This window comes from Lagenorhynchus albirostris, chromosome 15 (genome assembly GCF_949774975.1).
Source record: "Lagenorhynchus albirostris chromosome 15, mLagAlb1.1, whole genome shotgun sequence".
Lineage (NCBI taxonomy): Eukaryota > Metazoa > Chordata > Mammalia > Artiodactyla > Delphinidae > Lagenorhynchus > Lagenorhynchus albirostris.
Window position 1 is genome coordinate 8,260,972 of NC_083109.1, and position 22,998 is coordinate 8,283,969.

Sequence of the window (22,998 nt, forward strand, 5' to 3'; positions counted from 1 at the left end):
GGATTTAAATCTAAATAGTTCTCAACATTATCACCCTAAGTTTCTGAAAAGGAACAAGAAGCTTTCTGAGATGTTAAACAGTTAACTACATTTTTTAAATGTTTCTGTAAATTTAATCTTTAATGTGATGAGCACAAATCTCATAAAATATGATTGCTATAAGAAATTACATTTATTCACTTAATCTGTAAATATGTTTGCTATAAGAAATTATTTTGCCAACTTAACCTGTAACTAAATCTATGAACTTTTAATAATTAGCCCAATATTAAAAAGAAAGATGTAGAGATATAGATATAAGTAGATAACTCTTCTCTTGTTTGTAAGAACACTTCATAGTAGCACTATTTACAATAGCTAAGACATGGAAGCAACCTAAGTGTCCATCAACAGACAAATGGATAAAGAAGATGTGATATATATATGCACAATGGAATATTACTCAGCCATGAAAAGAATGAAATTTTGCCATTTGCAATAACATGGATGGACCAGGAGGGTATTATGCTTAGTGAAATAAGTCAGAGAAAGACAAATATTATATGACATCACTTATATGTGGAATCTTAAAAAATGATGCAAATGAACTTATTTACAAAACAGAAACAGACTCACAGACATAGAAAACAAATTTATGGTTACCAAAGGGGAAAGGTGGGGGGAGGGATAACTTAGGAGTATGGGATTAACAGATACACACTACTATACATAAAAAATAGGTAAACAACAAGGAATTACTATATAGCACAGGGAACTGTATGCAATATCTTGTAATAACCTATAATGGAAAAGAATCTGAAAAAGAACATATATTATTCTTTCTATATACTGAATCACTTTGCTGTACACCTGAAACTAACACAATATTGTAGATCAACCATACTTCAATTAAAAAAAAAAAGCTTCAGACTCAGTCTTGTTTTCTCCAATACACTGCTCAGAATTAAGGGTGCCTCTAGCAGATTCAAATCCAAACACAGAACAAATACCATAAAACTGTAGTTGAGTGAGTTGCTCTTGTGGGTGTGCATGTAAATTAAAGCGGGTTCATTGAAGTGTTTTCACAGAAGTGAAGCTGAGGAATGGGGAGAGATGACACAGGGCCTGAGTTTGAAAAAGTGTTTCGCTGCTCAAACTGAGCTAAGCTATCTCTCCTCCTGAGCTTTTTTTTTTTTTTTTTTTTGTAGTACGCGGGCCTCTCACTGCTGCGGCCTCTCCCGTTGCGGAGCACAGGCTCCGGACGCGCAGGCCCAGTGGCCGTGGCTCACGGGCCCAGCCGCTCTGCAGCATGTGGGATCTTCCTGGACTGGGGCATGAACCCACGTCCCCTGCATCGGCAGGCAGACTCTCAACCACTGCGCCACCAGGTAAGCCCCCTCCTGAGCTTTTTGATGACATGAGTCAACAAGTTCCTTATTTGCCTATAAAACTTTGGTTTAGCTTTCTGTGATTTCTAATCAAAAGAGTGTCCAATGATACATTCTGGCTACATCAGTGTCTTAACAGAGCCTGGGACGAGGGCTTGCTGCAGGGAGTCGATTTGGGGAGGTGATCCTGAGAAGGTAGGGGCTGGGGCTCAGAAAATGTTCAAAGGCAAGGACGGGAAGCTTTTCCAAGGGCTGGTCGCCCAGCTGGTTACCCTGTGGGCAACTGGAGATTATTCCTCCTGGGAACTCTTCGGAGAAATCATGCACCATGTGTCTCAGAATTGTTCTCGCCATAGAGACGGCATTTATCCACCCATCCTTATTTGGTCAAGGGTTGCCCTGCGGTGTCAACTCCCTTGCACTTCCAGGATTGTTCTTACATCATAATGGCTGCGAGAGCTCCCTGTACCCTGTAGCCAACAGAAGAACCCCAAGAGGAGAGGCAGAGCTGAGGTAAGATGCACCTGTGCAGAGTTCACCGTCAGCTCAATGGCCAGAGTAAAAAGACAGGTCAAGGAAAATACAACAAGGCATTAAAGATGCCCAACACCACTAATACCAGTTATCAGCAGGACACATTGGTCCTCCAAGATTGGACTCTACCATTTTTTACGAGCCCAGAAGAAAACAGGGCTGAATCCAGTGGAGCCCAACCAGGATTAAATATTGATGTCCACCACCACTATTACGTAAGACTATTAAATAACCCCCTTTGGGAAATTTCCCAAAGTCTTAGGGAATTGTTTGATCTTAGGGATCAAAGTCTTAGGGAATTGTTCTGTTGCAGAACTGATTCAGACCAGGTGTGTGTGTACACAAGTGGGCTTTCCCCTGAAATGAATGGATGGCGTCAACGGGAATTGTTCTGTTGCAGAACTGATTCAGACCAGGTGTGTGTGCGTACAAGTGGGCTTTCCCCTGAAATGAACGGATGGCCTCACTGCAGTTCCTCGCTGAAAGAGATTGTCCTGGATCTGACAAATGAGAGCGAGGGAGGTCAACTTTAGATCAGGTGGAGAAAAACCTTATTTTTCTCACCTCGACCCAGAGTTCAAGGAGATGAGGGAAGCAGGAGTGACCCTCGCCTTCCTCACTCCCTCATTCATTCACCACATACTTACTAAATGTTACCAGGACGCACCACATCATTTGCAGGGCTCAGTGCAAGACGAAAATGGGGGAACCCCTTGTTCAAACATTATTAAGAATTTCAATATGGCAACAGCAGAGCATTAAACCAAGTGTGGGAATCTTCTGAGTGAGGGGCGCTGTGTGACTGCACAGGGCACACGTGACCCCTGAATGTCATCTATGGGTCAGACATTGTGCAAAGTTTCAGGCATATGTTTATCAAGCAAAGCACATAAGGCACCTGTCCTCATGGGGCTTCAAGTCCAGGCTAGGATTTATGTTGTCCTTCCACCAGGATCCTTTCCTGGGTATCTTTCACAGTTTGAGCCCTTGCTATAGTGAGTTTGATTCTAGTAATTAAATATTTTTTCATGCAGCCTCTTCCCTAAACCTCTGGAGCCCAAATGCAGAATCACTGATCCCTTCCAGGGCAGGGTGGCAATGTCAAGGGTGGTCAGGTGTGTCTCTGGGAAGCACCGTGGTCTCCAAGGAGCAGCTTCCTAAGGGATTGTCAAGTATAGTTTTAACATTAGCAGCAGTTGATTTATAATCTGATTTACAACCCAACTGCTGAGTTTTCCGTGACTCCATGGAGTTCCCAGTTCACCACGTAGGACGTTCCCACCACTTCTTATGGCCTTCAGACCCGAGCACGTAACATAGATACCCCATCTACACAGGCTCCAGAGATTCTGAGTCCAGGACCGCTGAACTCCTTGATACTCCCCCGCTAATATTTACAACATTCCTCACGTGCATTTTCAGAGAACATCTCTCTGCAGCTTCAAAGGCTTGTCAAACGCCCGGATCTGCATAAGGAACAAGAGCTTCCAGAACCAGCACGAGCCCCGACTCGTTCTCCTGAATTGGGAACACAGGGCAGGTGCTGCCATGGGTGGTGGGGAATGGGGCTCAGGTCCAGGAAGTACCATTCCTGACTCAGGTGTTCTAAGTTGGGGACTTCCTGTTCCTGCCCCCCCCCCGTGGATAACACTCTTTACATTACAGGAATTTGTATTTCCCATCACTGGGTTGGATGAATTGCGCTTACCATGTTCTTACTTGTGGGCTCTTTCACCTTAGCTTATGTTATGATGGGTTCAGTAAGTTAATGATTAAAATTGTAGGTATCCTTCTCTGAAGATCTCAATTCTAAAGGAGCATCTTCACCTGCTGGAAATGCTGCAAAGCAATTCTATTTAAAATGTAATGAAAGAAAAAAAATGGAAACCTAAGGTACATTTCATTTTTAAAGTCTCTAATTCATACCTAAAAGTATAATGCTTTATACTGAAGATAGTTCATGATGAAGTAGTAGATATTTTTCATTTCAAAAGTGATTGCTTTTTGTATGTATATTATACTTAAAGAAAAGTTTTCTTTTTAAACCATTTCCACTATTTTTTTTCTCTGGTTGATATGATTATAGGTGATTTTTGTTGGCTTATTTTACATTTTGTTGCATTTCATAACTGCTAAGAATGAGCTGCTAAAGCTTCAATTCTTTCTCTGAATCCCACATAAAAAACTTTCTCCAAAATCAGTGATCACATAATAAGTAGTTGATAAAAGGAATATTATCCACCTGGTGCTCCAGCACAAATGCTCTTCAGACCAGAAAGGAGCTGCATTTGGAATCTGCTCCAGGACACAGTCTACCTTTCCAGAGTGTAGCTTTTAAAAGGGGGCCAAAAAACAGCACTTCTGTTGGAATTCTTTCCTCCCTCACCCTTGGTTTCCTACAGAAGAGAAAGCATGCTCCCCCATCTGAGTCTTATACTACCTTGTACTACCTGCTTGCCATGTGCCATGTGCCAATAATAGTCTAAGTGGTGTCCCTACAACCACCCATGAGCTTGGTAATATCCTCCTTTTCACTGATAAGGAAGCCAAGGCTGGAAAAAGTGATTCCACTTGCCAGTAGTCATAGAACTTGATGAATTCTGAAGCTGAAATTTGCACCCAAGTACATCTGATGCCCAAGTCTATTTTCTAAACAATTTTCTCCTCTAAGATAAAGACAAGGATTTGGACCACGGAGCGATGCACACATTTTCATTTTAGAGAAAAGTTATTTTATTGAACTACTTGTTTTATGTTTTAGACCCCAGAAAATGTCAGCAGCCCTGTGGCCTCGTCATGGTATTCATCCTGTTGAATAACAATATATCTGAGTCACTTACACTTCATGGAGCAAAAACACGTGAGGAGCTCTATATGTGATTGAATGGTTTTGAAATCAAGTCACAAGCTCAGGCATGAGGATACTATATTTATTTACATTGGCGAGATTAACTGATTGTGAATGTTGTATAAGTAAAAGTGAATGGACGGACACCCCGGGGACACTATTGTTGATGAAACACCGGGGACTCATGGCTCACAAGTCTCAGAGCAGGGCGACAGGTGGAGGTGCTCTTGTTCATTCCATAAAATGGCTATTTATTTCAATGAAACATAATTTCCCTCCATCCCCATTCCTTCGGACACCTGTCCAAAGTCTCAATTTAATTTTTCTACATTCACATGTTGCCTTGCCCCTGCATAGGTGGCATTCTCATTGAGCTCTATGAGTAGAGATTCTTCTGCCCCTGAAAATACACTCTGACCTTCTACAAATGCCTCAGATTCCCTTAGCAGGGATTTCTCAGTCCCTTAGAGAAAGGGCTTCCTTTGAGGATACGCTTGTGCGAGAAACCAGTTCAGAATGAGGGGGACCAGTATTCTCAGCTTCCTTTCTGAGAGCTGATGTGGATAAAAGAAAGGGTAACAGAGTGAGTGTGCACTAGACATGACGAAAACACATAAAGAGCCATTTATTTTGTATTTATTTACTGCTGGCCAAGCACTCTTCTAGGTGCTTTCCATAAATTAACTCAATCACTTTAATAGACTTAGGAGGTAGGTATGATCGTAACCCATGTTTTATAGATGAAGAAACTGAGACACAGAGATTCTGAGCCATCTGTTCAAGGTTGCACAGCCAGGAAGTAGGGGAGCTGGACTTAAACTTGGCTTAAATCAACCCCTTGTAACCACTACACCAAGCAGGCCATCGAGATGCGGTGGCAGAGGTGCTGATGGGGGCAAGAGTATTGCAAACACAATGTTGGGGCACAAAATACAACCTCGGAAGGTCTGATAGCAACATAATGTTTAGTATGACTGTATTAGCCAGTATTTTCTAAGATGCAAGAGGAGAAACCCAGGTCAAAATGGAATTAGCAAAAATGAGGAATGTGTTGGCTGCTGAACAGAAAATCAGGAATGGATGGATACATGGTTGCAAACGATACCATCAGGATTTGATGTTCCCTTTCCCTCACCTCCACTTCTTAGCTCTGCTTTCCTCTGAGGTGGCTTTGCCCTTAGGGCAGCCTTCTCTACGTGGTGGCACCCAGCCAATTTGGGCTCTCAGTTACCCCTCCCGGTGGAAAGAGTCTTCTCTCTCCCAGTTGCTCCAGCAAAAGTCCCAGAATTCACTGATTTGACTGACTTGGATCATAAGCTCATTCCAGATGGACGCACCCCGTCTTACCCAAGGGGATGGAATCTGCTGATTGGTCCTAAATCGTGATCCCTCCCTTGGAGTATGAGATAACCCTGTATAACCACACAGAGTGCTGGTGGGAGAAGCAACACCTCCAAGAGAAGTCAGAAGACAGCCCGGATGCTGGGTTCAAAACCCATAAAAGTTCATCACGCTGATCCCAGCTCTGTTTTATTTTAAACACATGTCCTCAGAACAATTATATTTCTCAGGAGCTGGAAGACAGGAGGCCACGTGCCTCTAAACTTAGCGCTCAAGAGCATTTTGTGCAGCGTTTGGTTGATCAAATGACTCACAGATAGCTTCTATGTGCAACATTTCAGGACCTGAGAAATCGACCAAAGTTCACTCCTTCCCGATGCTTACCTTACGGAAGCTGGTTCCACCTGTGCACTGGGGAAAGTATGGAAGGTGGTCTTAATAGCATTATTCAGTTTAATTCTTACTTTAAGCAACTCGTGTTTATTTAAATAATTTTAACATTCACACCTGTGTCACCAAACAAAACCTTGAAATAATAAAATGGCTCTGCAATACTAGAGCATGGCAACCAGGAACCATTTGATAATTAGGTTTAGAGATGACAGTAGGAAATACTGTCCTTTTGTCTTTAGGGTGAATAAAATATATTTGTGTTTCTGATCAGGATTCTTTGTGTGAGTATCTGTGTGGGGCTCCTTCAGCTGTTAGCTGTGAAGGACCTGGCCCTGATCCTCCAGGTCTTAGTGAGGCCAACTACTTCTCATAATTGAAGTCTGAGCTCAAATGTTAGATCCTTAGGAAGGGCTTTGCAGATAACCAAAGCACAGTAACCATACATAACTCCATTTTATCTCCATCCCATCTCCCTATTTTGTGCCTATCTGAAATTATTCTATTTCTTTGATTACACGTGTGTTGTCTGTCATGTGAGCTCCGAGAAGTCAGAGGCCTTGTCTGTGTTATCCATCACTGTATCTCCAGTGCCAGGAATGGTGCCGGGCACGTAGTAGGTGCTCAGTAACCATGTGTGGAATAACTCCACTTCCAAAGAATTCCATTCTACTGGGATAGAGTAAAAAACAAAACAAGAGACCACCGGAAACGTACGTTAAATTATTTTTTAACAGAAAAGCCCATTATTCTGGAGGAATCTCAGTGTTCATGTAAACATACAAGAGCCCAGACTATTCTATCCAAGTTGCAATGAGGTTGGACTCTGACTGTCATTTGATATCACCAAGAACTAGAATACAGGAATTTGCACAGCTGTTCTCTTTCGGTGGAAAAATCAGGTAATGAGATCTGAACGGTGAGGGCCATTTCGCATTTGCTGCTACACGCAGGCTGCCTAAGTACTCTGCTAGCTAAACGGTTTTCCCCTCAAAGATAAAAGGACTCTTCTAGAGTTTCCTTGTTTTAGAATTGCTCACCTGGCCCAATTCATGAATATTGACAAACAACTGGATATCCACTTCTGTTCTTTCCGGAGTTTACTCACCCTGACGACGGAGGTACTTTCCATCGGTTCCGTTTTAAGGTGCCAATCCAGTGTGGAAGTACACGTGTAGTGGTTCAAACTCTGGCAAAACACAATCAGAGCTCAATAATCCTTCATCCAAGCCAACAGCCACAGTAAGATATGTCAAGGCAGGCTCTTGACAAACAGGAACGAAACAGAATGTACTCTGGGTCCAAAATAATTAGCAATAATAATCCTGTCATGGAATTTTCCTGATTTTCACCGTGATGGAATTAACCAAGTTACATCATGCAAGAAAGCATAGAATGGGGACCCATGTGATGATGAAATTTTTTTAAAAATTTATTTATTTGTTTTTGGCTGTGTTGGGTCTTTTTTGCAGTGCATGGGCCTTCTCTAGTTGTGGCGAGCGGGGGTTACTCTTCGTTGTGGTGCACAGGCTTCTCATTGCGGTGGCTTCTCTTGTTGTGGAGCACGGGCTCTAAGGCATGCGGGCTTCAGTGGTTGTGGCACTTGGGCTCAGTAGTTGTGGCTTGTGGGCTCTAGAGCGCAGGCTCAGTAGTTGTGGCGCACGGGCTTAGTTGCTCTGCGGCATGTGGGATTTTCCTGGACCAGGGCTCGAACCCATGTCCCCTGCATTGGCAGGTGGATTCTTAACCACTGCACCACCAGGGAAGCCCTGCTGATGTAATTTTAAAAGTTAATTATGAAACGTATATGGTACTGTTGACTTAAAAACATTATAAGCACAACATGAGGGTTATTTGGGGCAAAATGAGGGCTGCAGCCCAGGAGACAGCGTTTCAGATAGCTCTGAGAAACTGCTCCGAGGAGGTGAGGGGAGGGGCCAGGATATATAGGAGTTTTGCAACAAAGAGCAGGTAATTGGGAACATCAAAAAATTATGGTTAAATAAAGAAAACCAGATATTTCAAGTTAAGGAATTTAGCGCTTTTCTATGTATGGGAAGGTGCAAGAGTCTGGGCTCACTGAAATCATTCCTTTGATATGCACCTCAGCTATCTAGGGCCTGTATTTTCACATCCTGAGTTTCCTCAGGACTCGCCGCAGGGAGTGGCTGCAGTCGGACAGCAGCTAGATGGCGGGTATTCTTTTCAGCCCTGAGTTTCCTCACGGCTCACCAGCTCACGTTGGAGGGCTGCAATCATTGGTGACTGTGACATCCTTTGTTTATTGATATGGCAGGAAATATTCCACTTATAAATATTCCATTTATCAGCACCAATGGAATTTTTCAAAATCAATGGATTTTTTTCATTAGCCAGTTTAGCTTGACTCTGAACCAGACAGTTATATCTAGATCTTCCAAAATTAATACTACTACTACTACTGCTAATAATAATAATAATAGTAACTGCTAATACTTACTATTTACCATGTAAAAAACACTATTCAGGGCTTCCCTGGTGGCGCAGTGGTTGAGAGTCCGCCTGCCGATGCAGGGGACACGGGTTCGTGCCCCGGTCCGGGAAGATCCCACATGCCGCGGAGCGGCTGGGCCCGTGAGCCATGGCCGCTGAGCCTGCACATCCGGAGCCTGTGCTCTGCAACGGGAGAGGCCACAACAGTGAGAGGCCCACGTACAGCAAAAAAAACAAAACAAAACAAAAAAAAAACACTATTCAAAATATTAATTCATTTAATTGATTTTCTCCATTTTTTTTTAGATGTTGGGCGTAGGATTTTATTAATTAATTAATTTATTTTTGCTGTGTTGGGTCTTCGTTTCTGTGTGATTTTCTCCATTTTTATGTGGAGATGCTCTATTACTTTAAAGAGGGCACATCTACATACAGACCTCGATTTCCCCATGTGGGACTCGAGAGACATTGTTCCAGCTAATGATTAAGAACTCTCCAGACAATAGGGGCTTCTTAGACAATGGGTGAATTTCCAGGATGTCCGGCCCCCTTCCGAGAAGGAGGGAGATAACAAAATGTAAAAAAGGTGTCTGTCAAAGACCAATCAGGCAGCTGGGGACAAGTTCCCTCTCTGGTCCGAGCCTAAGCCGGGACCAATCAGCAGGAGAACACAACCAAATCTATAATTTACATACGGGGAAGTGGGAACCTATAAAACTGACATATTCGCGCCCAAAAGGGTTCCTTCTTCGACCTCCTGCGTGAGGACCAAGGAACCCCGGTGCACTGGCCTTCAATAAACCTCTTGCGTTTTGCATCGACTTCCGACTCTTGTTGTTTCCTGGGCGAGTCGAAACTCCTAGGAGACCGTGCAGGTCTAACACCCAGATATTTCTGAAAAAAGAAAAAAGGAAATAAAATGTCTCTTTATATATAAGGTTTGTAATTAAACACAGGAACTGTGTTTCACCAGAACCACAGAATCAACCAAATAGAACAAGTACAGCTGTAACACGTAAGGCATTTAATCTTTGTTATTTTGCAATATCTTATTTGACAATTATTTATTGGGCACCTTGACTGATCCAAGCATAGTTATAGGTACTAAGAATACAGCAGAAGACAGACAGTCTTCCTGCCGTCAGGGACCTCCTGAAGCAAGCTAGAACTCAAGTTACAAGTAAAACTACAGTGTTATAATAACATATAAGAGCCCCTATTATTATTCCCATTTTGCAGGTGAGGACAAGGTGGACCAGTTTGGTAATATGTAGCATGGTGGGTTCAAACTCAGGTCTGGCTTAAACTCTATAAGAAACAAGTTTACTCACACAAAATGGGAAATAACACTTAACTTACCAATTGTGTGAGTAGAGATACAAAATATCTGGCAGACACATAGTAGCTCTTCAATAAATTACAATTTGTTGGGATTTCCCTGGCGGTCCAGTGGTTAATACTGCACTTCCACTGCAGGGGGCACAGTTTCAATCCCTGGTCAGGGAACTAAGATATCACATGCCTCATGATGTGGCCTAAATAAATAAATAGTAAAATGACTTATAAACTTGAGTGTATACCTGTGTTTTTCATCTCCTTAGAAATGAACCTGCTCTTTTAACGAACTTTTACAAAAGTTCTCTCCATGTAACTGCATTTTGGAGGCTTTAAGATACCTTTTTTCATAGTATAATTTACCAAAAGGGCTGAATTCTACTCAGAAATTATCAAGCATATACAGGGGCCAAATGGACGTTTGTGAAGACAATGGTTGATTGCACTTCGGCTGATATTTCAAATATTCATCTTAACCTTCCTAAGACGTAAGTATAGTAACCCCCAATTTTATGAATGAGGAAACTAGGCTCAGAGAGGTTAAATAATTTGCCTAAGGTCACACAGCTAGTGAGTGGTAGAGCCTTGGCTTCAACCCAAGCTGTTGAAAGCCAAGCTATTCTTTTTGTCATATAGAATTGCTTCCTGTATGACACTCAAATAAAACCCTCCCGGGATTTTCCAACAGTTTCTTCCTCAGAAAACAAAGAATGTATTGATACAGATCTTTCTCTTTTCATTTGGCAATGAGGAAATCATCAATGATCAATTGCCTATTATGTGCTTATTGGATGCTGGCCAAGGTAAAAGGGGCGGCACTGTGTCATTTGCTCTAGCAGAGACAAAAAAAAAAAAAAAGGAGACAATGTCTGTAATTTCAAGGATTTTTTTTGTGTGTGTCTTATCAGGCAGGAAACCCCAAGACAAATGCAACAGAGATTATGACCTTCATTATTTGAGAGCCCAAACCCTGTTAATTCTTATTAATGTTAACAATAAACATTTTAAAACCTTTACTATATGCCAAGGACTTTCAGTGCTTTGTCATCCTCAGAAAAACCCTACTGGGTAGGTCCTCTCATTATCAGCACTTTGAGATGAGCTACCCGAGCCTGACAGAGATAAAAGTAAATTATCGCTGGTTGATCCGGCTCCTAAGTGGCTGAGCTGGGATTTGAACTCACCAGCATTTCTTTGCTAGTCTTCCTCTGGCTTTATTCAATTATACAGTTTCCTGAGTCGAAACTACAGTATTAAGTTGAACACTCAGTATAACAACGGAGACATCTATGTTGCCTCTCTTGTATGTAGTTTGCAAAAACCATGGCATACAATACAGTAATATTGTAGGTAACATTCACCGAGCATTTTACTGTGCTAAGAACTATAGATGTATTATCTCACAGCAACCCCACGAGATTGGCTATTTTTATTACTCTTATTTCCAGGAGACTTGACCTTTACCGTGTGGTTGGTTCTAATACCATCCGTTCGACAGATGTGGAAAGTAAGTCCTTCAAGTTTCCACAATCAGTTAAGTGGATATACAACACACCCGCTAGTTTAGCCAAAGCTCTGAAGCACAAAACTATGTATTAACATTTGATATATTTGAGAGAGTGCTGTGTTTCTCAGCACAGAGAAATCAGCCGTTGCCCTCTTCGGGACCCTCAACCTCACCCTCATCACACAAGCTCACACAAATGCGCATGTGCATGCACACACACACACACAGAATTTTGTCATCTGCAGTCACAAGGTGTGAGGGCTGGAGTATAATTATCCATTCAGGACTTGGTAAGATTTCCCGGAACAAAACAGAGGGCCTGGGCCTGTCTTGGTAATGATGGTGGGCCTGTACCAGGCGCTTCAAGATCTCTCACTAGTAATTCCCAGCAACATCCCTATCGGGATGACTCACAGGGGCTCAAGCGACAGAGGAGGCCAAGGAAGGGAGAGTGTTTCTGGGAAGGGGCTCAAAGTAGTCATTTTGTATTTAGCTGCACCTCATCAAAGACGGGTATGTGTTGATGTCAACCAAGTTTTAAAGAACCAGCACTGCTTTCTTCTGCAATCCGGGACTTTCTCCACTGGACATGAGAAAACAATTTCTCTGAAATAGGAATTTTCTTGCTGGCTATTATGAGACTAATGACTGCCTGCACTTCTAAGTATCTATTTGGAGTTTATAAAGCAAAACGATGCTAAACTCATGTGAAAACCTAGCAAATCTGAAATTATTTTCCTTTCTGCTTAAGCACACCTGCAGAGAGAGAAAGAAAAGAAAACACAGCGGGGGTGGGGGTGGGGTGGGGGGTGGGCAGATAACTCAACAGCTGACATAACAATAGGATTCAGCATTTCTTGAGCACTTACTATGTGTCAAGCACCCTGCCAGAAGAAAGGCACACAGTGGTGAACTGAATGCTTCTTCTGTTTGGGGCTTTTTATTTATTTATTTTACCACCATTGAGGCGTAAAACAACATTTGCACCACACAGCTTCACATATACTGATCCCACCCACCTCCGTTTTGGAGATATTCCCATTTAAGAAACATTTCCAATATTCTGAGATATTCCTGGTTTAAGAAAGGGTGATGTAATATAGCATGTTGTATATGAAGGTACATAGTAAAGGCCAAAATCAGAAAATCTGGGTCTGACTTCCACATAACACTATGATAAGGTCTGTGACACAGGGCAAATTATAGAACGCTCTAAATTTTAACTTTATTTATTCATTTATTTTTTTGCCATTGGGCTGAAATGGGAAATTCTACGAAAAATGTCTAGCTTAGTGCCTGGCTTATCATAAGCCCTAGAAAGCTTTACATTTGTACACTAAGTAACATATGGTATATATGATATAGTGTCTATTACATATAGTATATATTCTATAGCGTATGCTATAGAATATGTACTATATAGTGTATATATAGCTATCTATATAGATATAATACATTATGTATGAATTATATAAATATATAACTATTACTTTTATTAACATTAACAGCCATTAACGTTTAATCAAGACAAATCTGAAATGACAGAGTTCAAGCTCAAGTCGGCCTGCAAAAGGTTTTCAAAAAACCAGCTAAAAGTTTACAATAAACTTACGAGAGAAGGATTTGACACCAGGGTCAAAATGACGCAGTCACGTGACTGAAAACCCTCAGAGGAAACAGAACTTCCCTCACCTCCTCCTTGGCTGGCGGTCGTTTTTGTACTGGATCAGAACGAAAGAATACGAACCACTTCAAAACAATCAGCAAAGTCTCCAACTTCTCTTCCTCGGTTAGTACAGAGAGTTCTACCCTTGCCAGCCACGAGGACCCTAGGAAGTGTGTGTGTGTGTGTGTGTGTGTGTGTGTGTGTGTGTGTGTGTGTGTATGGTGTGTTCCCTCCCGCGCTTGCTTAAGATGGACTTTGTAGGGATGGATGGGGATGGTAGGGGCCGCGGTTCGAAGGTGCAGGTGCCTAGCTTTTGCACAAGGTGGTCGGTGTCCAAATGGAGGGGCAGATGCCCAGTCTCAACCACGAGCCCTGCTTTTGCCTCTCATTTCATAACCAGCTAAAATGGCAACATCAGGTGGAGTACTGACGGTGGACTACGTTGTAGGCGCTTTACCTGCACTCACTCATTACATCTTCATAACAACCAAAATGGAGCAGCTAGGGAGAAAACTCTCCAAATTCAGCGGCTCCTCCTTGCCCAAGTTAAGACCCTAAGGTGAAATCCCCTCTTCGGGTGCCTTTCACTAAGACTCAAACCCTCCCCACCTTGGGAGGTGCAGAAAGCCAACCTTCCTCCAAAAACACTTCCGTCCAGGCTGGCAAAAAAACTGGTTTCGGGCAACGCGCGGGCTCTCGGGCTCCGGCAGGCGCCGGCAGCCTCCTCGGGGCGGTACTCGGAGACCTCGCCAGCGCGGCGACGCGATTGTGCAAGCGCGAGGCTGCAGTTCCCGGCCGCCGGGGGAGGGCGGGGAGGCGCGCTCGGCGCACGTCCGGTGAACTCCAGTGAGCGTGCCTTCCCTGGGGGATTATCTCCAGGGTGGAGTCCGCGGCCTTCCCGCCCGGAGAGCCGCGCTCCGGTCACCCGAGGCCCGGCGCCCTCGCTCACCTCGCTGACTCCATCCTACTTCCATGCACCACCCCCAACCCCGCGTCCCGCGTCCCTCCGGGCCTGGCCAGCCGTAACCCACTCCGCCCCACTTAGCGTGCTCATTGGCCACCCAGGGCCTGCCCTGTCTCCATAAATACATGGTCCCCGGGCATGGAGCATGGAGAGGGACAGGAGGAAAGCGCAGCGCCAGCAGCATCTCTTCTACCTTCCTAGACACCTCCACTTCGCTACTCCAGAGCTGGAAGTCAGACTTGCAACCAGCAGGCGGACTCATGTCCTTTCCTTTCCTCTTCCAAGAGCCACCCAACTCCCGGCTGCGCTCCTCCAGCCCCTGCGGCCAGCGCTAGGCGGGCATCCGCTCCCTGAGGCTGCCGCGCGGTGCAGCGTCGAGCATCCTCGCCGAGTTCCTTTCTGCCCTCTGTCCGTCTTCCGTCCTCTCCATCACACCTGCTGCCCCTCTTTGCCTCTCTTCCGCAGAATCGTCAAGGCCCCAGCTCTCGCCGGCGCCTCTTTAGCCACCTCGCCCTTCCCAGCCCCCGCACATTCCCAAGCGCCTGGTCTCCCCCGCTGCCATGAGCTCCCCCATCGGCAAGAGCCGCTCCCTTGCCGCCTTCCTACAGGAGCTGCGCAGCCTGGGGCAGCCCCCCAGACCCGTGACATCTACGGCGTGCGCGCCCCGTCGGCCGCGGGAGGTGCCCCTCTGCCCCATGATGGAACAGGGCGAGGCGCAAGACGCGGCCGCCCTGCCCGGTCCCACCAAGTGGCCACTGCTGGGCAGTCTGCTGGAGATTCTCTGGAAAGGAGGGCTCAAGAAACAGCACGACACGCTGGTAAATGCCTCGTCGCGCCCCCAGTTCCCGTTCTGCTCCCCGCCTTGCTCTCCAAACCCTCCCCGAGGCGCGCGGTTCGGGCGCACGGTGCGCTCGGTTGTGTGTCCAGGCTGCAGCGGGCCCCGGTCCCCGAGAGGAAGGAGGCGGGGAGGAGGGAGAAGCTCTCTTGGGACTCTGCAGCGGATGCGCGCTTACTTCGCACCCTGCCCGGCCCGCTGCAGGCTGAGTACCACGAGAAATATGGCAAGATTTTCCGCATGAAGTTGGGTTCCTTCGACTCGGTGCACTTGGGCTCGCCGTGTCTGCTGGAAGCGCTCTACCGCACGGAGAGCGCGTACCCCCAGCGTCTGGAGATCAAACCGTGGAAGGCCTATCGCGACTATCGCGAGGAGGGCTACGGACTGCTGATCTTGTGAGTCCAGGAAGCAGGATGGGGTTCGGCGGCTGGAAATTGGGAAGGGACGGGAATGAGGGTTCCCTGGGGTTGGACCCTTGTAATGCAGGGAGAACACGGAAGCCCGTACCTGCTGCGGTCACGGGCTCTTGCGTGGACTAGAGTGGGTGGAGGGACGTCTGGGCTGAGTACGCAACACTTGTGTTCTTTCTGGCAAGGGGGCTGGGCCAGGCCTTTCCGTCAAAGAAATGTCAAAAAAAAGGTTACGCGAATTAGGATGTTTGGACTCTTGGGTGGAATGAGATTGTCAAGTTAGCATGCCAAGGCAAACATGTTATACAAACAAAATTATCCCTTAAAATTCTGCGACCCGCCCCTCTCCCCCCTTGGTAGCTCACACGCCAGAAGTTAACTCCTTTTGCTTTTGACAATGACCTTCCTTTGTAAAGGAAACGGTGGGAATTAGGAGATAGACCTACTTGTCAAGCTGGCATGGAGGGGTGTGGAGGTTGCATGTTAGAGAGAAATACTCTAATGTGATATGATTCCTCAGCTTTGACATTGTTAGTATTTAATACGTTAGCACTTTTTTTTACCCCCAATGCCTAATAGTCATATTTTTCAGGATATATATAATTACTGGATTTACTTATTTATGGCTACATTGGGTCTTCGTTGCTGCGCTGCGGCTTTTTCTGGGTGTGGCTAGCGGGCTCGCCAGCTCTAGAGCGTAGGCTCAGTAGTTGTGGAGCACGGGCTTAGTTGCTCTGCAGCATGTGGGATCTTCTGGGACCAGGGATCAAACCCGTGTCCCCTGCATTGGCGGGCGGATTCTTAACCACTGAGCCACCAGGGAAGCCCTAATTACTGGAATTAAAAACGGTATTAATGCATGATACATCACAGGCAGCGTGGTCATCTATAGAGCAAGTGCAAAAGGGTTCATGATGAGAACAGGCTTTTTACAGCTCCGGTGAATCTCTCACTGTTATTTGAAGGCAATGGCAAAATTCTAAATTCGAGGTGTTCTGTGAATGTGCCTTTCAACCCAATTGAAAGAAGACAAGATTTTTTTCCTCAAACAGATCTGAGTTGCTGGTGAAGTGGGTGTTCACGTGCCCACCCTTACTGCTGGAAACAGACCACTGGCCTCCCAGTTCAACCCCAGCGAGGGCACAGCAAAAGTTCTGAACCCAAATATGTGGACTTTATCTTTCTGTGCAATCTTTGGCTCAAGGGAAAAGTGATTATTCATCGTATTGTCAAACCAGCCCCAAATATTCCAATACTAATTATTCTCTGGCTGTTTCTTGGCACGATTCTGTGTTCATTTGGTTATATAGTTAATGAAGTCAGAGAACTGGAGGTGTCTCTGCTTCTTCGTTCTTTTCCTTTCCGTTTGCTCTAAATATAATTCTGCTTCTCTCCCAGGGAAGGAGAAGACTGGCAGAGGGTCAGGAGTGCCTTTCAAAAGAAACTAATGAAACCAGTGGAAATTATGAAGCTGGACAATAAAATCAATGAGGTTTGCAGGACGGGTTCACTTTCCTGGTTCTCCTGGGGGTGGAGGGATTTAGTGGAGCTTCAAGCCACAGCTACAAAGTGCAGAAGAAAAGGCAGGCAATTTGGATGATTCAGGAGTCTTCCTTTTCTCCTCATTCCTCTCCACATCCTCCTTCCTTATTCCCCCCTCCTTCACTCCCTTTTAAAGTAGTATTACGATAAGGGAGCAGTTACGAGCATAGACTTTGACATTCTACAGTCCTGGTTTTGAACGTCACCCCACCCCCACCAGCTATGTAACCTGACTGTACAATTTAACTTGCTCACTTTCCCAGTCTATAAACTGGGAGTAACAATTCCCACTCCATAGGTTTACTGTGAGGATTAAATGAGATAACACTATAAACTTCCTAGGTAGTGACAGCTGAGCTGGGTTTTTTAGGATGAGTAGGAGTCTGCAAGCCAGAGAAGGTGGGAAAAGGCATTCAGGCAGAGAGCATAGCCTGCTGCAAATATGGAGGCATGAGATGGTGTGTTCAGAGAACAGTACATTTAGTGCAGCTGAAGGGAAGCTTTCTCTGAAATGATGCTGGGCAGAGGGCAGGTCTTTACAATATTTTTGTGCCATGCTGAGGTTTTTAGATGTTATCCTTTAGCCAGCAGGGGCCCAAAGGGGGAAGGATTTAAACATGTAGAGGATTCTTTTTACTCCTGTTCACTCTCAGTATTTATTTTGAACTGGACCCACATAGGATCATGTAGGTGAAAGATTGCAAATTCAGAAGCTTCCAAGGGCCAGGTGATTAATATCAATGTATAAGACAGGCCCAATAGGGATTTTAGCAAGCAGAATAGTGCATGCCCTTTCTAGAGGGGACAGCTGCCCCAGCTCTGGCAAATGCCTGCCACATGGAAATGTAGACCCAGTGTCACCAGATCTAGTAATTATTATTATTTTTTGATGACTAATGGAAAATTCATATGTTCATGTGAAATCTCTGGATTTTTTGATGGTAACTAATTCAAAGTACTTTTTAACATGCTATGTGGACACACTAAACATGCCCATTAGTTGCACCTGTGGATTTTGTGGTCACATATACCCTATTTCAGACCCCAGCAGAGCCACTTTTATGTGTCCAAGGGAGAGTGGCTTAGCTACTCTCTAAGCCTCAGTTTTCTCATCTGTTACCTAGGAAATGGGAGTAATGACAGTACTTTCTACCTCATGAGGTTATTTGAGGATCAGCTAAGGTAATACACTTTGTACCATGCCTCATTCTATACAAGCCTCATTAAATGCAAAGCATTAGTCGTCTAAAACCCTGATTGTAGAAACTGGCCTCTAGGGGCTGTATAGGACCTGTCCAAGGTGACAGAGCTGTTTAGTAAAGACGCTGCGTCCAGAACTTACAGTTCCCTGGCTCTAAGCTTAACATGCTTCATACAACACCAACCAGTAAGGAGACGTTTGCCTGCCCAGCTATGGAAGTGGCAAACCTCAGGGTAGCCAGAGTCCTTGAGACGTTGTCCCCACAGAGACACTGGGCTGATTCCTCCTTTGTGGTTTATTCTCCATTCTGATTAGAAGAAATGTTTTCCTTTTCTTAAATTTAGATCAAAAGCTGAAACCTAAGCTTCAGGGAGGCTGCAGGGAAAGCTCAGGAAATAACCCAGGACAAGGGTGTTGGGGCAGAAGATGAACTGCCAAGGAGAATATATAATTAGTGATGATTCAGAATGAGTAACATTATGGGCAGTGAATATACAAGGTAGCAAAACCTGAAGCTAACTTACTGAACTTGAAACTTTTGTTTTCCTCCAGTGACTGAAATGTGTCTTTGGTGATTTCTTTCTGTTAAGGTCTTGGCTGATTTTACAGGTAGAATAAGTGAGCTCTGTGATGAGCGAGGCTGCATTGAAGACTTGTACAGCGAGCTGAACAAATGGTCATTCGAAAGTAAGTTTTCTTCACGTCTTGTTCACTTGATTTTGCAAGTGATTTTGAGGACAGACATGGCCCTGTGGACAACTCTTCTGTAATCATACACTATTGCTGAGTAGGAAAGGCCATAGCAGCCCTCTTAATGCTTTCAGGCATTTAGGTGATGCTCTACCCTCTGGACTGTTTATGTAGTCATTCAACAAACATTTATACAACACCTGCTATGTGCCAGGCACTGTACTAGGGACACAGCAGTGAACAAAACAGGCAACATCCTTGTTCACATGGAGCTCAGATTTTAGTAGGGATGACAATCAACTAGTAAATATATTTTAATATATACTCTGCCAAGGAGTAAGGGAGTCAAGAAAGAATGTAGGTTCCTAGGTGAGGCAAGTCTGCTTGGTAAGGAGACATTTGAGGTGAGACCTAAAGGAAGGCAAGGAGCAAGCCACTGGGGTATCTGTGGGAAGCCTGTTGGGACAGTGGAGACAGGAGGTGCAAATGTCCTGGGGTGAAAGTATGAATAATGTCTTTGGGGAACTTCGAGGATGCTGGTGTGAGTGGATTATGGGGGGAGGGGAAAGAGAAGCTGAGAAAGATTAAGCTGGGGCCTGAAAGTCCCCGCAGGAACATTTACTTTGAGTCCGATGTTGAGCCATGGAAAGTTCCGAACAGAAGGGAGCATGGTCACTTTTCAAGGACCACGCTGGGAATAAAAGCAAAGCCCCGCCTTGACGTGCTCGCTGCCCAGTCGATATGCAGGCAGGGGAACGAGGCAGTAGCAGTAGAATGCGGAGCACTTGACTGAGGGGGTTCAAGGCTGGGGGAGAATCCTAGCGGCTGCCTCAGCTGAGCGTGGTCAGGGATGCTTCACAGGGGTGGTACCATCTCAGCCGAGGCCTGGGGGATAAGCAGGAGTTTCCCAGGTGAAAGTGAAGGAAGATGGAATGTTCCAGGCTGAAGGAACAGAGAGTGTTGCGTTGAGGAGAAAGAAGGGTGTTCTGAGTAACTGGAGCATGTCCAGCAAGGGACGAGGATGTCCAGGGCAGAGGATAGGAGGAAGCAGCGGCCAGCCCATGTCAGTCCTGTAAACCAGGGATGGGCATTTGGCTTTGAGCCCAGAGTCCCTGGGAGCAATAGGAGAGTGATTTTAGCTGGAAGATGCCAAGGTCCGATTTGCCAGAAGGATCACTCTTGACTGCTAACGTGAGGGATTGGAGAGGGTGCCCCGGGACGGAGGCTTTTGTCCTGACCTGTCTCCCCCATCAGATAGACCTCGTTGTAAAGTTACAGAGTGTCATCTTAGCACATGAGAAAGCCCCATGCCAATAAGAAATCCACAGAAGGTGTTAAGGGAAAGAGGGAATGATTATAGAGGAGAAAAGAAGAGTATGTTTTGGAAATCGTCCACTGGAAATACCCAGATTAAGGAGTATCAAATGCATTTCTTTGCAAGTCAAAGAAAACCTGACCATGGTGGTTGACAAATTATTGCCCAGCATTATGAGAAGTCCTGAGGAAGCCAGTCCACAGCTGGTACTCAGTGATGTCCCTGGGACCCAACCCTGTTCTGTCTTCCTTCTCATCCATCCTGAGCTAGTTGGCTTCTTGCAGAATGGCTCCTGCCCCTCCTGGCCTCACCCCTGCATTCTAGCAAAAACAAGAAGGAAAGAGGGAAGAGCTAAACCAGCTGTGCTTTCCCCTTTATCAAGAAAGCAAAAGTGTCTCCCTTGAATCTCATTGGCCAGACCTGGGTCATGTGACTGCTTTGGCTGCTACAGGAAGCCTGGGAAATCAGGGAACAGAATTGTCTTAGATCAATCCTGACTTATTGCCTGAGGACTGATACATTGACAGCCTAAATAAAATCGGGGTTCTCTTAGGGAAGAAATGGGCAAGAATGAGTATGGAGTAGGTCATTAACAATGGCAGCTACACATGATATCAAGGGTAAACTCTGAGAAGATCAAGACATTACAGGAGAGATTCACTCATGTACAAAAATGGCTGCATCTTCACGGTGGCTTTTCCGATCAGGAGGTTCTGCAGGGGATGAGTCACTGGACCTGGAAATAATTCTAGAAAGAGAGGAGAGTAATCAGGCCCCTTTCTCTCAGAGAATTTGCTTTTCCTCTGTTCTTCGAAAAGACCTTTTTTTTTGCGGTACGCGGGCCTCTCACTGTTGTGGCCTCTCCCGTTGCGGAGCACAGGCTCCGGACGCGCAGGCTCAGCGGCCATGGCTCACGGGCCCAGCCGCTCCGTGGCATGTGGGATCCTCCCGGACCGGGGCACGAACCCGTGTCCCCTGCATCGGCAGGCGGAATCTCAACCACTGCGCCACCAGGGAAGCCCAAGACCTCACTTTTATGGGAGACAGAATTGAGCCTTTGGTAGCCAGCTAATCATGGACGCCAGTGTCGTTGTGAATGGGTAACAGTGTTGATTATTTTAAATAACAGGCATCTGCCTTGTGCTATATGAGAAGAGATTTGGGCTCCTTCAGAAGAACGCAGGCGATGAAGCTTTGAACTTCATCATGGCCATCAAAACAGTAAGCATCTCCTAGGTAGAGAACCTTTCCTTATAAAACGTTTACAGAACCTAACAAATGTGCATCACAGTGTTTCCCAAGAGTGGCATCCACACATATTTGATTACAGTAGTTAAGTGTTCATTTTAATATGTGTTGCATATTTTCATGAATGAACGTACATATACGTACATATAATAAAAAAAGGCACATGCAGTCGTTGTCAGGCACGGTGAAAGTAGGTATTTCAGTTAAAGGTCAGTTGATTAAAATACTATTGCAAAGAGTCTGAAAATTTTCAGATTAAAATTTAGGGGATTGTTTAGGTTGTATGTAGAGATAGTAGACCCTGTGAAACTGGTTTTAGGAATGGCTGAAGTTTGGAAATTATTGGAAATGGAAATGGATATGAGATTTGTATCCTTTTTTTATGTTTAGGTCATAAGATCAATTTTTTTATGAAACACATCCAGTGGAAAAGCATCCCAAAGATGATTTTCATATGTCCCTGGAGGGTGGGGCCGGGGACTGTGCTGAGAGCCCTGAGGCATCCTTGGAATTCCGGCCTTTAGGGGAGCAAAGGGTGCAGTTGTTTAGAACGCTTCTCTCAAGGAGTGCAAGTTGTCTTTGAGAGAAAGAGAAACGGGGGTGAAAAGGCATTTGTGTTCCCCACAGATGATGAGCACATTTGGGAGAATGATGGTCACGCCGGTTGAGCTGCACAAGAGCCTCAACACCAAGGTCTGGCAGGCGCACACTCTGGCCTGGGACACCATTTTCAAATCGGGTAACGTGGCCACATGTACCCAGCAACACTGTCTCCGGAGCTGCTGCCGGAAGGTCTGGATGATCTTGGCCTCAGCACCCCATCCTTTGATGGAGTTGCTCCTCCGGATTCTTTTGGGCTTTGCAAACTCTTGAATTTGGGGATCGCCCTGGTACAGAAGAATTCTAGGAAAAGGCAGGAGGTAGTTTTCTGTAGTCTTCTTTGGGAACTAGGAGTGGTTAAAAACAAGAGCTTTGGAGTCAAAGATTCCTGGGTTCAAGTCCCAGCTCTGTCATTGGGTGTGGTGGCTTGGCCAAATGCACTCTTTTTCATTCTCAGTTGTCTCGCCTCTAAAATGGGTTAATAGTGGTAGTAGTAGTAGTAGTATGTACCTCAGTACAACTGTTTTCAGTTATAATATAGGTAACTTAAAACCTGGCATATGATGTAGTGGGAACTGTCACTATTTCCTGCCAAGAAAATATGTAATATAATTTCTGCAAAACCTAAAAAAAACCTAAAAAAAACAAAACCTGGCACAGTCCAATATCTCAATGGATCAGAGCTATTTCTGCTACAGGATGAAGGGAATATTTGGTGCTAAGTATTGTTCTG

General features: G+C 45.0%; 1 protein-coding gene across 1 annotated transcript in view; it reads left to right on the forward strand.

Moving 5' to 3' along the window:
• The first annotated feature begins 14,588 nt into the window (after window positions 1–14,588).
• Window positions 14,589–22,998, forward strand: part of LOC132505616 (1,25-dihydroxyvitamin D(3) 24-hydroxylase, mitochondrial) — a 12,013-nt gene continuing 3,603 nt past the window's right edge. Inside the window, exons 1-6 of the mRNA XM_060123772.1 lie at window positions 14,589–15,242; window positions 15,464–15,654; window positions 17,068–17,161; window positions 19,003–19,099; window positions 21,547–21,638; window positions 22,293–22,526. Coding sequence (XP_059979755.1) covers window positions 14,985–15,242; window positions 15,464–15,654; window positions 17,068–17,161; window positions 19,003–19,099; window positions 21,547–21,638; window positions 22,293–22,526 — 966 coding nt within the window. The 5' untranslated portion in view covers window positions 14,589–14,984. The remainder of the gene's footprint in view (window positions 15,243–15,463; window positions 15,655–17,067; window positions 17,162–19,002; window positions 19,100–21,546; window positions 21,639–22,292; window positions 22,527–22,998) is intronic.